This window comes from Symphalangus syndactylus, chromosome 9, assembly GCF_028878055.3.
Source record: "Symphalangus syndactylus isolate Jambi chromosome 9, NHGRI_mSymSyn1-v2.1_pri, whole genome shotgun sequence".
Lineage (NCBI taxonomy): Eukaryota > Metazoa > Chordata > Mammalia > Primates > Hylobatidae > Symphalangus > Symphalangus syndactylus.
The window spans coordinates 43671099-43685531 of NC_072431.2; the positions used below are offsets into that span (position 1 = coordinate 43671099).

A 14433-nucleotide genomic window follows, 5' to 3' on the forward strand; every position below is an offset into this window, starting at 1 on the left:
AGTGGTGTCTGTGAGTCCTTTTTGGTTTAGGCTGAAATTAATGGAGGCTGTGGTGAGGGTTTTCTTGGGATGGGGATGCCAGGAAGACTGGTCCTTGGGCACAAGTGGTTGTGGCAGCAAGCCAGGCATGCTGGTCCTCTGCTCCTGGGTGGCATATGTGAGCACCGATGGAATTGAATCCAATGGACTCATCCTTGTGTCTCCAGTCATCTTGCTCAGGGGCCAGCGGTGGCAGCAGTGGTAGACAGGCTGGTCATCAGGCTTCTGGGTGGCATGTGTGGCATTGATGATGGCAGTAGTGGAATGGGCCAGCCATTGGGCCTCCAGGCAGCAAGCTTGTGTAACAGCCAACTGGGAAGGCCAGTCGCCAGGTCCCCAGGAGGCATGCGCAGGCTCCAGTGGTGACCATCAGGGCAGGTCACTCCCTAGGCTGTCAGGTGATGTGTGTGCAGGTGCTAGCAGGCTGGGCGGGCTCATCCTCAATCCCCCAGAAGGTATACACACACACCAGTGGTGGCAGCGGGCTGAGCAGATAATCCCTAGGCCCCCAGATGATGCACATGGGCCCTGACAGGGGCAGCACTGGGTGGGTGCCTTTTAAAGCACTGGGAGGCTGAGGCCTCCCATTGGTGCACATGGGTGCAGGCTGTGGTGGGTGGAGCAAGTTGATCCCTAGACCCTTCGAAGTTGTGCTTAGGCACTGTGAGTGGTGACTGTTGGTGGAGGAAGCCTTTCTTCAGACCTCCAGATGGCATGCTTGGGCCCTAGAGGTGAGTAGGGCAGGCCTGTTTTCAGAGCCCCGTGATTGTGCCTATGGACACCAGGGATAGTAGGTGGACTGGTCCGTATTTCATTCTTGTCTTTCTCCATCTTCCTATTTTACCTTTCTTCCCACCCTCCTTCCTTTTTTGCTCTTCTCACAAGGGAGTTTTAACTTCAGGAGAATGATCAAGTGAATCTAAGGGTGAATTCTGCTATTTTTAAGGTATTTTTTGACTTGTTAAGTTTGGATTGTTGAGAAAAGGCTCAGTTTTTGCACTCAGAAGTCACTTATTTATAATGAGCAGACTGTACCTACTGAACGAGTCAAATTTAAATACAAGAAGCCCTGGATAGATGGCCTATGTTGATCTGTTTATAAGTAGTTTTATTAAATGGTGATGCCTTAGCAGTTAAAGAAGCACTTGTCAATCATTTTTAACCTGTGTCCCCTACAGTGCACTCTCACCCTTGCCTTTCATGTACCCAAATCAGCCACAAATATACTGTTGAACTTTACTTTAAGTACATTGTATTCTGAAAGCACTAAGTATATACTCTTTCAAATTGGGCATGCCCCAACTACCCACAAAGTGGTTTTTATAGCAGAATCCCTTGAATTAACTAGATGAACCTCTTCATATCTTCACAACTGAAAATCTTATTTCACAGAGCATGTGTCTGAAACTATTCCAGGAAAACAGAAGAAAATGCCATATATTTAGATTAATGTTCATTTCCAAAAGATGCTTTACATTTTAGCCTCCTGTGACCCATTGGAGTCCTGGATTAGAAGAAATGATGCATGAAGTCTCTAATAGCTGTTTTCCATTCCACGTTCCACTGATGTTTTCTCCTAAGGATTGAGGTTTGTGGGCAATCATAATTTTCATGAATAGCACAGCCAGAGATGAGGACTTTCTGTGAGGTAGTGGAATTGGGGTAATTTATATAGTTTTAGTGTACAATAATTAAAATTGGCATGCCTTTAGGTGGCTTTTTTTCCTAATAGCAGAGTGGATCTGCTTTGAACAAACCATCTGAGGACATCAAAGTAGGTGTTCATATTAAACATACATGGATTGTAAATTGACAGTTCTTTTTAAAGTATTTTTTTTTTATGGAATCATGAACGTTTTCTTGGTAATTGTTTCTCAACCATTGGGAGCTGCTGCCTTGCAGTTTGTGCCCTTGATGCCCCTTGAGAATTGTTTGCAACAGAGAAATTGTTTTGCAGATTTATAAAGTTCTGAACTTTGCCTGAAATTGCACATCAGCTTCATTTCCTCACCCCCTCCCCAATCATTCTTGAACACCTTCGAACTGAAAATTTTAATTCTTATTAGTTTATCTTAACAAACAATTTAGAGAAGGATTGGTGTCCAAATAAACTGTGTGATGTGGAACTTGCCCCAAATGAAGAGGAAGTTGGCATTCCATAGCTAGACAGTAGCATTTCCAGCTGTGGGGGTGCCGGAGCTGAGCCAAGCAGGCCTGCTCAGCAGAGACTTGGGATTCAGGCTTTGTAAGAACTCGTGTTGCAAACCCGCTCTCTGTGTTGCAGGCATAAACCCAAGTGGCTTTTAAAGATCAGCTGTGATTAATAGTAGTCGGTTTGAAGTCAGAGTCATCAGTTTAAAATTTAGCTCAACAAATGGTGGCTTGCTTGGTAGTGCCTGTGTTTAACATTATTTTTGGGAAAAAAAAAAGGAAGGTAGAGGAAGGGAGAATGTTTTAATTGTTTTCTGATTTATTGATCTCTCTGTTGCATCATCACCAAGACTGTTAACTAGTTCCCAGAATGTTGTGGGTTGAGCTTCTGTGCTGTAATGTGGTTTGATTTTTTTTAGAGGGGAGATAAGGGTATCTCCTGTCTCATTTAAAATCAGCTACTGTTCTTTGGCAATGACTAATTTGATATTTTCTCTTTTTGTTCTCTCTTCCCTCTTCTATGAACATTCACGTGTGTACACACACAATGTACACCCCCCCACACACAAATCAGTTTATCTAAACTTAAACCTGAAAGTATTCAGTGCTGCTTGCAAACCTGTTTTACTACTGTTAATCTTTTAATTATTACTCTCCCAAAACAGGAAAAAAATGAGTAGGAGAAATTGTGCCTTCAAATTTCAACATTCACATCTTTTTCTACTTCTGTATGCACTCATTTTTAAAACTTAGCTGTAATCATATATAGATATAATTCTGTATCATCTTTTTTATTCGTATTTTTTTTAAATCTCACTTAATAGGCTGTTTTTATTTTAAATGGTCACATGACATCTTATTAGCTTAACCATTTCCATATTGTTAGATATCCTGTTTCCACCATTTGGGGCCTATTGTAGACATTTTTGTGCACATGATGATTTCGTTCAGGGAAATGATTCTTAATCTGAAAATAAGTAGACTTAATAGGTCAAAGAATATGGATGTTTTTATGGCTTGACACATATTGCCAAGTTGCTTTTCATAAAAGCTGTACTAATTTACAATATTCCCCATGCCCTAGGGTGTGATGTACCTATTTCATTTTCTTACCAGCTTTAGGAACTGTCATTAAAAGAATATATATTTTTGAAATTATTGCATATAAAATGTATCTCATTTAAATATATGAATATCTTCTGTGAGGAAGGTCATTATAATGATACATCCTTTGAGTTTCTGAATGCATTATAAAAATTGATGACCAGATAGTTCTCTTGGAGTAATATGATCCTCAAGTGAACCATGAGCATAAAAATATGTTGCATTTTATATTTTTTATTGGAATTTTACATTTATTTGCTACTAATAATAAACCTCATGCTGTTTCTTTACAGGAAATGAAAGTTAAGTCCATTTTTGCATCTGAACATTTCTCAATAGTGTCCTTTGGAATTTACTTTCGGTGTTTAATTTGACATTGAATTTGGAATTGGTAGGAAAGAAAACGGTTTTCTTACCTTCCCTGTGTGAATTTTCCGTATGAACTTAAGGCAGGGGTTCACTTGGATCAATAGTTTTTAAACTGGAATGTGCATCACAGTCACCTAGAGTACTTAAGACACAGATTCCTGGGGCCCAGCCCCAGCATTTCTGATTTAGTAGTTCTAGGGTAAGAAAATGTGATGCCGAGGCTCCCAGCTAAATACACACTAGGGTTTTTGAAAAAAGGCAGTGTATCCAGATTGAATAGACAAACACCAATTTGGTTGGACACATTAGCATGATGTGCTTCTGTCTTCCTTGCTGTGGTTCTCCTAGGGCCATTGCACTGCACACAGAAGAAGTCTGTGTGAAGAGTGCCCTCCAGAGCCGTGTGGGGTTTGTGCTGGGTCTGTGGGAGGCAATGAAGTAGAATCACTAACATTCCAGAGTCTGACGTCATACTCTCTGACTTGATGACTTACATCAGTTTCGTTATTTAAAAACAAAAAAATCTACTTTAAAGGGTTATGGTGATTAAATGAGATCGTATACGTAAAGCATCTCATGTGTGCCTGGCATATAGAAAGTGCTTTGGTATGGTTTCCTTTACATGGAAAATGGGTGATGAAGGCCGCCCAGGAGCTTGCAGATCACAGTGGACGTCTTCTGCCTCTTGTTTTGCTACCTCTTGGCCCTAGTACATTTGTTTCCCCTTTTCACTGCCCACAGGAAGGCTCTGTGGACATACTCTTGTTTCACTATTACTGGCTTTGATTATTTTATGATGGAATCCAGGGTTAAAATGTGTCAAAAACCATTTGTATCTTGTAGAAAAATCCTTGCTGACCAAGTTGTGCCTCTTATGGGGTGGGGACTAGGACATACTTGTTAGAATAAGCTTATATTTGGTGCACTTACTTTGAAAAAAGAACCTCTTCTAATGAATCTTTGAGCCAGCCAGGGAGCTGCTTGTGCTTCTGCTCTAAGTGCAATGGGGCTTGTGTATGGAAACCATGACAACTCCTATTTTTGTCAGCAACTCAATATCCAACATGTTTCATGATGTTAATTACCTACTTTTGTGTGTATTAAGGTTTGCATAAGAGGATAAATCATATTAGGGCCAATTTTTCGTATTCATTAATTTCAGTTTTTTTGTTTGTTTGTTTTAACATTTAGGACAATGACTGGGGGCAGGAATATGGAGGTGGGGTGGGAGGGAAGAATTATTTTCCCCCTGACTTCCTGGAATTTCATGTCCCTGATTTAGAGATTGAGAACAGAGGAGAGTAGTCGACTAACCTCATGACAAAATAAGTTGAAGGCTGCAAAACTTTATTGGCTGCTGTTTACTGACTGGTAGTCTCTTTTCCTTGACACACCTCTAAAAGCAGTCTTCCACCAAGACAAATATCTGTATCCTAAACCTTATAACAGCCACAACATTTGGTGAATGATACATTTTTCTGAAGAAGCCTTTCTTCATATCTACCAAATGTTTGGAACTCTTGTGGTGCTCCTCTCTTTCTCGGTTTTGGAGGTATGCAAGCTCTAAGGCTGTCTTGTTCATAGTTTAACCCAGGGAATAGCCATGCAGCGTCTCTAGGCTTTTTGCCCTTTCCTTTGACAACTTACAGTAATATTGACACGTTTTTAGTAGGGTCCAACTACACAGTAATCTATAAACCATTTACATTTGCTATGTTACATCGATGAGAATTCCAACAATAGAAATTAATTTTATAATTTTAACAGATTCCTGAGAATGCAGTTAGTTTGGACTTTGAGTAATGTACATGGTTCCATAAGCCCATGAATTATAATGGGCTAGAGGGGCAGGACACAGCTGTCACAGCATGTACTTTACCCAGCATGGGACAAGGCTGTCTTTCCAACTCCTGCTTTCAGGAACAAGTGCCTGCCATAAGTTACAGGAATGCCTGAGGTACTGATTCTCATAACCCTCTGGCAGTGCAGCCAGGCCAAGGGGCCAGAACTAGGGCTGTCATCCCCTCTGCCATGAACAGCCTCATCCATTTATTCACTAGTCATGTTTTATCTGTGCCGTGGCATGAGAAATATCCGGAAGCCCTCTTGTGAGGTGTGTTAGGTAAAGTAACACAAATATTGGATGTACCTTTTTGAATCATGTCTCAACAGGAAGAATGATGCCTTTCTGTGAACTCAGTGTTTCCCATTTCATTCATAGTACCCTCATCATTTTTTTCCATATCCAAATGCTACTTTGTGCCATCATTTACAGAATCTTTTCCTTCAAATTGGCTAACTCTTTTTGAAATTAATTTTGTTTTGAAAGGAAATTATTATCACTGCTGGAAATGGAAAACCAGTATCACATGGCATAAAATGGAAGATAACTATGAAAATAAATATGTAACTAATGAGATGAAAAAGTTAGTCCATGAACCACATCAAATTTTCTCACGTGCCACACCTGAAGGAAACACTGTATTCACTTATAGTGCTCTCAGATGCCAAATATGGGCCATTTTCTTTTTTTCCCTCTCTAAAATAGCTTTACTTCCAATGTTCTGTTCTCTGAAGGATTTCAGCGCTTCTGTAGGAGTTAATTGTTAAAAATAGCTCTCTGTATGGATATACATGCCAGAGACTCTGTCCTCATTACCTGGATATCTGATGTGACTACCCAATTTGGAGGATTATGAAGAGAGTTTGTAATGAGAAGCAAGCACACTGTGGCATGAGATGCAAGGAGAGAGAGAAATGTCTTTCATTATCCCATGGGTGGCTTGTTAGGGAGAATTCTAGAATATAAACAGAAAATTGGATTCTAGTTTAACTTTGCCATCAATTAGCTGTGAACTTGAAAAGTACTTTTTCCAATGTGTTCCTCAATTTCTTTTGAAGGAAAGGAAGGATGGAATTCTCATGGCTCTAACATCCCATCAGTTCCTCTTTACCTTACCTTTGGATAATTCAAAGCATAGCCAGGTCCACAGTTTCTTATCTGCAACTGAGAAGTCCCCAAAACTTTGAAACTTGAAAGCTTTTTCATAACTTATTTGACAGAACACTTGACCTGAACTCATGTGATAGTCAAACGTGACCTGAATGAACATGTGTCAGTATATAACCTTTATTTATTCCATCTAGTGTGACTGGTCATATATTTTGCTGAAGAAATATATTTGGTCATGGGGATACTCCTCAGACTTTGCTGGGGATGTTACATAAAATACAGGGTATGCTATTACCTTTATAAAATGTAAAAAGTTCCAAATTTGGCAAATGCATCTAACCTTGAGAGTTTTGAAAAAGGATTGTGGACATATATAATCAACATTTATTTGTGTATCTAGTGTCTGTAATACACTAGGTGTTGTGTTAGACTCTGGGGAAGCACTTGGGCAAAAAATCCCCAGATTATCCGATTTAAAGGTGCTCACATTCTTGTTGAAGATTCAAATTATTATAAATAAATAGATTAAGCCACTGTGGTTGAGGTATATAGGAAGGTGACTGAGTATGGGGGTGAGGGCACTGAACTTCGTCTAGGCCCCTGTGTTGTGGTAGCAGGATGGGACAGTCTTCTCAGAAGGTGAGAAGCATGAATTGAGTCATCGTGGGTTGAATAAGAACATAGTTGGACAAGCTTGGGAGGATGTGAGGTGCAGGTGGGAATGAGAAATAAAACTTGACCACGATGACAGTCGGTATGCCAGACAAAAGGTAGAGCTGAAGGATCCCATAAAGGTGCCCTATTGATGGAACTACAAGTAATTCTGGTGTGGCTGACGTCCAGGTATGTGAAGGACAGTGGTGGGGAATGGACTTTGGTGGGGAAGGAGTGGGCTCCCATGGACCGCACTGATGGGGAATACATGCAGAGGAGGGGCACGGTGAGCTCCTTTTTCAGCTTCCTTCTACAGATCTCATTGAGGGCAGTGGGATAGGGTGGAGGTTGGCAGGGGAGGACTGACGCAGAGAGACCTGCGGGTCCCACATGCATCTGTCAAGCAGAAAGAAGATGGGTGTCTAGTTCAGGACCTCAGGGGCAAGATCTTGAGGAAGGACTTGTTTCTGGACATTTGAGAGGCCACTGGCGTTTCATGATTTTCAAAGTGCATGTCTAGGACATATTTGATCTGCACGTTGGCTTTGTGGTGTGTGCTTTAAAGGTATTGGAAAACTAAGGCCTGGCAGCTAAGGGGTTTACTCAGAGCCATATAGCAAACTAATGGGAGGGATATTGGTTGATGAAGATAGGCTTACCCCAGAAAAGAGAAAACTTTCAACTAGACATATGCCCAGGAAAAAACTATTGTATAAATCAGACACCCCTGCCAAAAGTTGTGGGGGAGTAGGTTATGAATAATGTTTTTTATTTCTTTCTCGTGGCCCTTTGAGTCACGCTGGCCGCCTTACATGGGAGGCGAGGCCTGGCTCAGTCTGTTCCGTCCCTGGCCACCATTTAAGAGCGCCTCTTCCCCTGCCTTCGTTTGTTGTTTGGGCTGCTCATTTGGCACTTGAAGTGCTTTGTATTTTTAGTTACTTGCCTGAATTCATGCTGTGCTCTTTGCTGGCTCACGATTTGGCAGTAACTTCTTGGGTGCTGCCTCTAAAGGACTTAGAGTTCACTTTTTTGCCTGGCTACGCTGATTATCGCTTTCTGGCAGAAATGAGGCACTGTTGTAAATCAGTCATTTCCTACCTTGACAACATGCGTCACCTCGCAGCCTGTCCTCACCTCCTGTCCCCTTCTTCTCCCCCGGCTCTCCTGCCGCCACATGCACCCATTTCAGCCCAGAGAACTTCTCTCCATCTCTCCAACATCAGAGGATGGTTTGTCAGTTCCTGTCCTTGCCCCATAGCCTCCCTCTGCCTGGAATGCACCCACTCCATGGGGGTTTCTCTTCCCTGTCATCTTTTCTGCCTTGCAAACTCTTGATCTTTCTATTCTGCCCATGCCCCACTTCCCTCCTGGAAGGCTTACCTGTGCTTCCATGGCACCCAGTTTATATATGGGGACTTGTGATACCATGGAGGTGTTTTCTCCTCTGAGCACTGCCAAGTGCCACTGTCCCTCCCCACCCTCTTCTCTGTGCTCTTCCCTCTAAAGCTAGTCTGTAGTTTTTTTTCTTTCACCTTTCTCATTATTCTGCTCCTCATTACCAACGCTGCATCTTTTTCTTTTCTTCTTCTTCTTTTTTTGGAGACAGAGTCTCACTCTGTCACCAGGCTGTAGTGCAGTGGCGCTATCTCGGCTCACTGCAACCTACGCCTCCTGGGTTCAAGTGATTCTCCTGCCTCAGCCTCCCGAGTTGCCTGGACTACAGGCGCACGCCACCACACCAAGCTAATTTTTGTATTTTTAGTAGAGACGGGGTTTCACCATGTTACCAGGATGGTCTTGATCTCCTGACCTCGTGATCTGCCCACCTCAGCCTCCCAAAGTTCTGGGATTACAGGCGTGAGCCACCGTTTTTTCATCTTTTATCCCTCCTGCCAAGCACAGCTTCGGGCACACCCAGCTAATCAAAATGGCCGTTGAGTCAATTTAGGATCTCACAAGTGAAAGTAGAATGAGAATTTCTAACATAGTTTTGCCTTTCAAGATGCAAAGTAAATGGGTGAAAAAAGATTTTGAGGTTCTTTTTGACAAGATTTCCATTGTCTCAGGCAAAAAAAAAATTAGAGACTTGTCCTACTCTTCCACCAAATTTTGATTTCCTTGGAAAACAAGAGCATGTCTTTTGTTTTTATCACTCTCAGCATTTAATACGGCATCCTACCATAGCAGTAATGCACTTTCAGCTGATTTATTGCTTTCCTTGATCAGAGGGAGTTCGTAGTGACTGTTAGAGCTTAATCCCAGGTTTATTTTATTTTGGAGAAGCATGGCCAGCGTCAGGTGAAAACAATCAACAGTTGGCCAATGATTGAGGAAAAAGAGGCTTGACTAAACCCCAGGGATAATCAATTAAATGGTCTTTTAAAAATAGTTGACTCCTTTTATTAAAACATGAGGACATTTAATAAAATTGAAACATGGGAAACGGAAACACAGGGGCAAACTTCAGCTTTGCATAGTGAAATTCATTGTTTGGTATCACTAGATCTCATGTTTTAAAAATCCAGCCATGCTTTGTTTTCTTTTGCATTTATAGAAAACTTCAACTTTGTATTACTGTTCACATTCACATAACCCTTTCTAAGCTCAACACGTAAATTACTCCAAAACGATGGCTGTTATGCTAGATTTTTAAATATTAAGCCAGGCTATTAAATATATTCTCCTTCAGAAAAAATGAGAGATGGTGAAGGGCACGTGTCTTACCGTTTTCTGTAAATTCTTGTGACCCTAGAAAACACAAAAAAATATCTCTCTAGGTCCATGTTCAGCTGTATTTTAGATGGTGTCTGTTAGTCTGAAAATAATTAAAAGATTTTTGTTTGAATGTTTCCTGGGATCCTTACAGGAGAAGAAGGGCCTCTAAGATGAGGTGTTCCAAGATTTCTGAGAGTAGCAGTTTATACCCAATATGATGTTTATGATTTGCCAGGAAAGGTTTTAATCCACTGACTGATATGCATTTCAAATGCAGTTACACAATGTGGGTAAGTTATTTGGAATTAACTAGTTTTTTTTTTTTTTTTTTTTGGAGACAGAATCTCACTCTGTCACCCAGGCTGGAGTGCAGTGGTGCGATCTTGGCTCATTGCAACATCCACCTCCCGGGTTCAAGCAAATCTGGTGCCTCAGCCTCCTGAGTTAGCTGGAACTACAGGCATGCGCCAACACACCTGGCTGATTTTTGTATTTTTAGTAGAGACAGGGTCTTGCCGTGTTGCCCAGGCTTGTCTCGAACCCTGTCCTCAAGTGGTCCACCCACCACAGCCTCCCAAAGTGCTGAGATTACAGGCGTGAACGACCGCACTCAGCCTAGATTTTTAAAATATAATTTAGACTAGTTTCCATCTCAAATATAAACCTTTATTTAGCTAAATTTGTGAAGTTTTAAAAAGATCTGTAGCATTTCTTGAAAAGATGCTCCTTGTCATGTCTAATCTTTTGCATAAATGATTTGTATTTGTATGGAATTTGTAAGGATGGATTCCCACTGTTGAGTAATTTCTATGATAAATGAAAAGGGAATTGAAGCTTTTCAGGTGGCTTGTAGGAACTAGAACAACTGAATGACAACTTTCCTCACAGTCTCCTTCTGTCCCCTCCAACAACTTCTTAGGTATTTAGGAATAGAAGAAAGTCACCTGGAGGAAGAAAAGAGAGCAGTAAACCAAGTTATTACCTCATTGTTTGAACCCTTTGTTGAGGGAAAGGAAATAGTAGATGTCTTGGTTTTATTTCTATGAAGGGGAAGAGTCCATTTTCTAATTCCAAATAATGAAGTTAAAAATTTTTGTTTAAGGAGTTGATATAATTCTGCTGGAAAAGAAAAGGTTTCCAGGCCATTGGAAATCAGGCAGGGGCAGAAGCTGAAATTAGCTACTGTTCATATTTGCTTTTGGGTAGAGGAAGAGTTCACTATTTATCCTTCTTTTCCTCTGCCTTCCCACGTGGCTATCCTCTTTACATTTTATTTTGTGCCTTCAATATGATAGTAAATAATAGAGCCATCAGTCAGATAGCTGTGCCTGCAGTTAGAGGGTACTCAGTACATGTAGAATCAATGAATGAGGAAATGAGTATTTCCTATTATATTATTTGCAACACTTCTGATGGAAGAGATTAATTTATAACAATGTTTTCCTTAACAAAATACTTTTATAACAAAAAAAGGGGTATTTTGATGATGGTCTTGGTTTATTACTCCCTAGCTCCAGTTTGTGGACAACTTTTTATTTCCATTTATGGTTTGAAACCACTAGATTCATGTACTTTCCATAGGTAGCTTGGGTGTTTTTGATCACCACAGGAGTTTTTGTTCTGTGTCTCCAGTGCCCTGTTGGGCATTACAGAGCTGTTAATATACACTGTTGGAGAATTTTGCTAATAGTTATGATTACATGAGAAGTTTTCACATATTTCTTTCTAACAATTATCCTTCTTCCAATACCGTGCAGGGTGTATATTTATTGTCTTTTTCTCCACCTATTTTAGGACCTACCTCTAGCTTCCAGGACTGCCCTGAGGTATGAGGAAGGTGATTAGTATTTTCTTCTGTCACATTATAACCTGTGGCACCCATCAATGAAACCTTGGGGCAACCTGTACTCTCTTGCTAACCCAACACAATTCTTGTCCTTGTGTGCAGGTATAGTGGAGGATTACAAGCCACCATTCTACGATGTGGTTCCCAATGACCCAAGTTTTGAAGATATGAGGAAAGTAGTCTGTGTGGATCAACAAAGGCCAAACATACCCAACAGATGGTTCTCAGACCCGGTAAGAATGCCACTTTCTCAGTTTTAGAGCTCTTTTCCATTGTTTGCTATTTGTTTCCCTTTGAGTTTCAACTGGTATCGCATCTGAGTGATCTGTCCTGTGTATCTGTTGTTTTCTCTTCCTATTTTATGTAGAAGGGTTTAGATCTAGTAGAGTAGTTTGGAAAAATACTTCCATTCTTGAAGAAGCCATATCTGATAGGGGATGCTAGTGAATGACAATATTTGTAAGAATTTCTATGAATGTGCAGCTCCGGGAATCGGGAGACTCGTGACTACTGCTACTGGCCCTAAGACTGCAGTTTCATGTATAGACCAAGAGACTTTAAGTGAAGCTTTTAACCTCCTTTCCATCTCTGTGTGTCTGAAATCCCAAACACAACCTGCTGAATGCTGAAGATCCTGTACTGCTACTCATAAGTAGTAGCAGATATAAAACAATGAGAAATGACCCTATTTGGAAATTTCAGGATTATCTCTAGGTTAGTATTGCTGCTTTTAGCACCCATAAAATCATTAAGGGGTCCAATCTGGCCTATGTCGTTTACCTGATAAAGTAAATTGGTAGCATTAAGAGTCCAAAGGACAGAGTTCATGAAACTCTACGAGTGGCCTCTTTATCAGTGGTTAAAGCTTGAATATTTGTTTAAAGAAGATGACAGTAACATAACTCTAATTTCACAAGACCTGCGAGTCCTTCAGAACAGTAGACATGATATCAGCCCGACTTCCAGGGCCACTAAAAAGCCAGTTTGTCATTGTGGTGTTTGTTCTTCTCCTCAGACATTAACGTCTCTGGCCAAGCTAATGAAAGAATGCTGGTATCAAAATCCATCCGCAAGACTCACAGCACTGCGTATCAAAAAGACTTTGACCAAAATTGATAATTCCCTCGACAAATTGAAAACTGACTGTTGACATTTTCATAGTGTCAAGAAGGAAGATTTGACGTTGTTGTCATTGTCCAGCTGGGACCTAATGCTGGCCTGACTGGTTGTCAGAACAGAATCCATCTGTCTCCCTCCCGAAATGGCTGCCTTGACAAGGCAGACATTGTACCCAGCCATGTATTGGGGAGACATCAAAACCACCCTAACCTCGCTCGATGACTGTGAACTGGGCATTTCACGAACTGTTCACACTGCAGAGACTAATGTTGGACAGACACTGTTGCAAAGGTAGGGACTGGAGGAACACAGAGAAATCCTAAAAGAGATCTGGGCATTAAGACAGTGGCTTCGCATAGCTTTCACAAGTATCCTAGACACTCCCCACGGGAAACTCAAGGAGGTGGTGAATTTTTAATCAGCAATATTGCCTGTGCTTCTCTTCTTTATTGCACTAGGAATTCTTTGCATTCCTTACTTGCACTGTTACTCTTAATTTTAAAGACCCAACTTGCCAAAATGTTGGCTGCGTACTCCACTGGTCTGTCTTTGGATAATAGGAATTCAATTTGGCAAAACAAAATGTAATGTCAGACTTTTCTGCATTTTACACATGTGCTGATGTTTACAATGATGCCGAACATTAGGAATTGTTTATACACAACTTTGCAAATTATTTATTACTTGTGCACTTGGTAGTTTTTACAAAACTGCTTCGTGCATATGTTAAAGCTTATTTTTTATGTGGTCTTATGATTTTATTACCGAAATGTTTTTAACACTATACTCTAAAATGGACATTTTCTTTTATTATCAGTTAAATTCACATTTTAAGTGCTTCACATTTGTATGTGTGTAGACTGTAACTTTTTTTCAGTTCATATGCAGAACGTATTTAGCCATTACCCACATGACACCACCGAATATATTACTGATTTAGAAGCAAAGATTCAGTAGAATTTTAGTCCTGAACGCTACGGGGAAAATGCATTTTCTTCAGAGTTATCCATTATGTGCATTTAAACTCTGCCAGAAAAAAATAACTATTTTGTTTTAATCTACTTTTTGTATTTAGTAGTTATTTGTATAAATTAAATAAACTGTTTTCAAGTCAAACAGTGAAATTGTTTTTCAAAATATAAAAAAGATCTGTGTAACATTACACATTTTCTTATGGGAGCAATAGAAGCACAAAACTAATTTGTAAATTGAATTTGCTTTTTAAATCTACTCATGAACTTATGTAAGACATCATAAGGATGTCTTACAGCTTGAATTTGGTATAAGAAAATTCGTTTCTTCCTTTGGCTGTGATTTTTTTTTTTTTTTTCAGTCAGTTTCTCCAGCTGTAAGGTGAGGGTAACAGATCTCTCTGACCTGCCTTTCTCACAGGGGGGTGTTGTGAGTGTAAACGGGAAGGAGGATGTTAAAGCATTTTGTTGAGTGAAAGTTTCCACGTGAGTGTAAAGTGGTCTTATGCATC

At 40.4% G+C, this 14433-nt stretch overlaps 1 protein-coding gene across 3 annotated transcripts in view; it reads left to right on the forward strand.

The window, feature by feature from the left end:
* ACVR1 (activin A receptor type 1) overlaps positions 1 to 14066 on the forward strand; it is a 107077-nt gene extending 93011 nt beyond the window's left edge. For all 3 annotated transcript variants that reach the window (XM_055292062.2, XM_063646018.1, XM_055292063.2), the window contains 2 exons: positions 11934 to 12064; positions 12847 to 14066. In XM_055292062.2, coding sequence (XP_055148037.1) covers positions 11934 to 12064; positions 12847 to 12981 — 266 coding nt within the window. In that variant the 3' untranslated portion in view covers positions 12982 to 14066. The remainder of the gene's footprint in view (positions 1 to 11933; positions 12065 to 12846) is intronic.
* Positions 14067 to 14433: the final 367 nt, after the last annotated feature.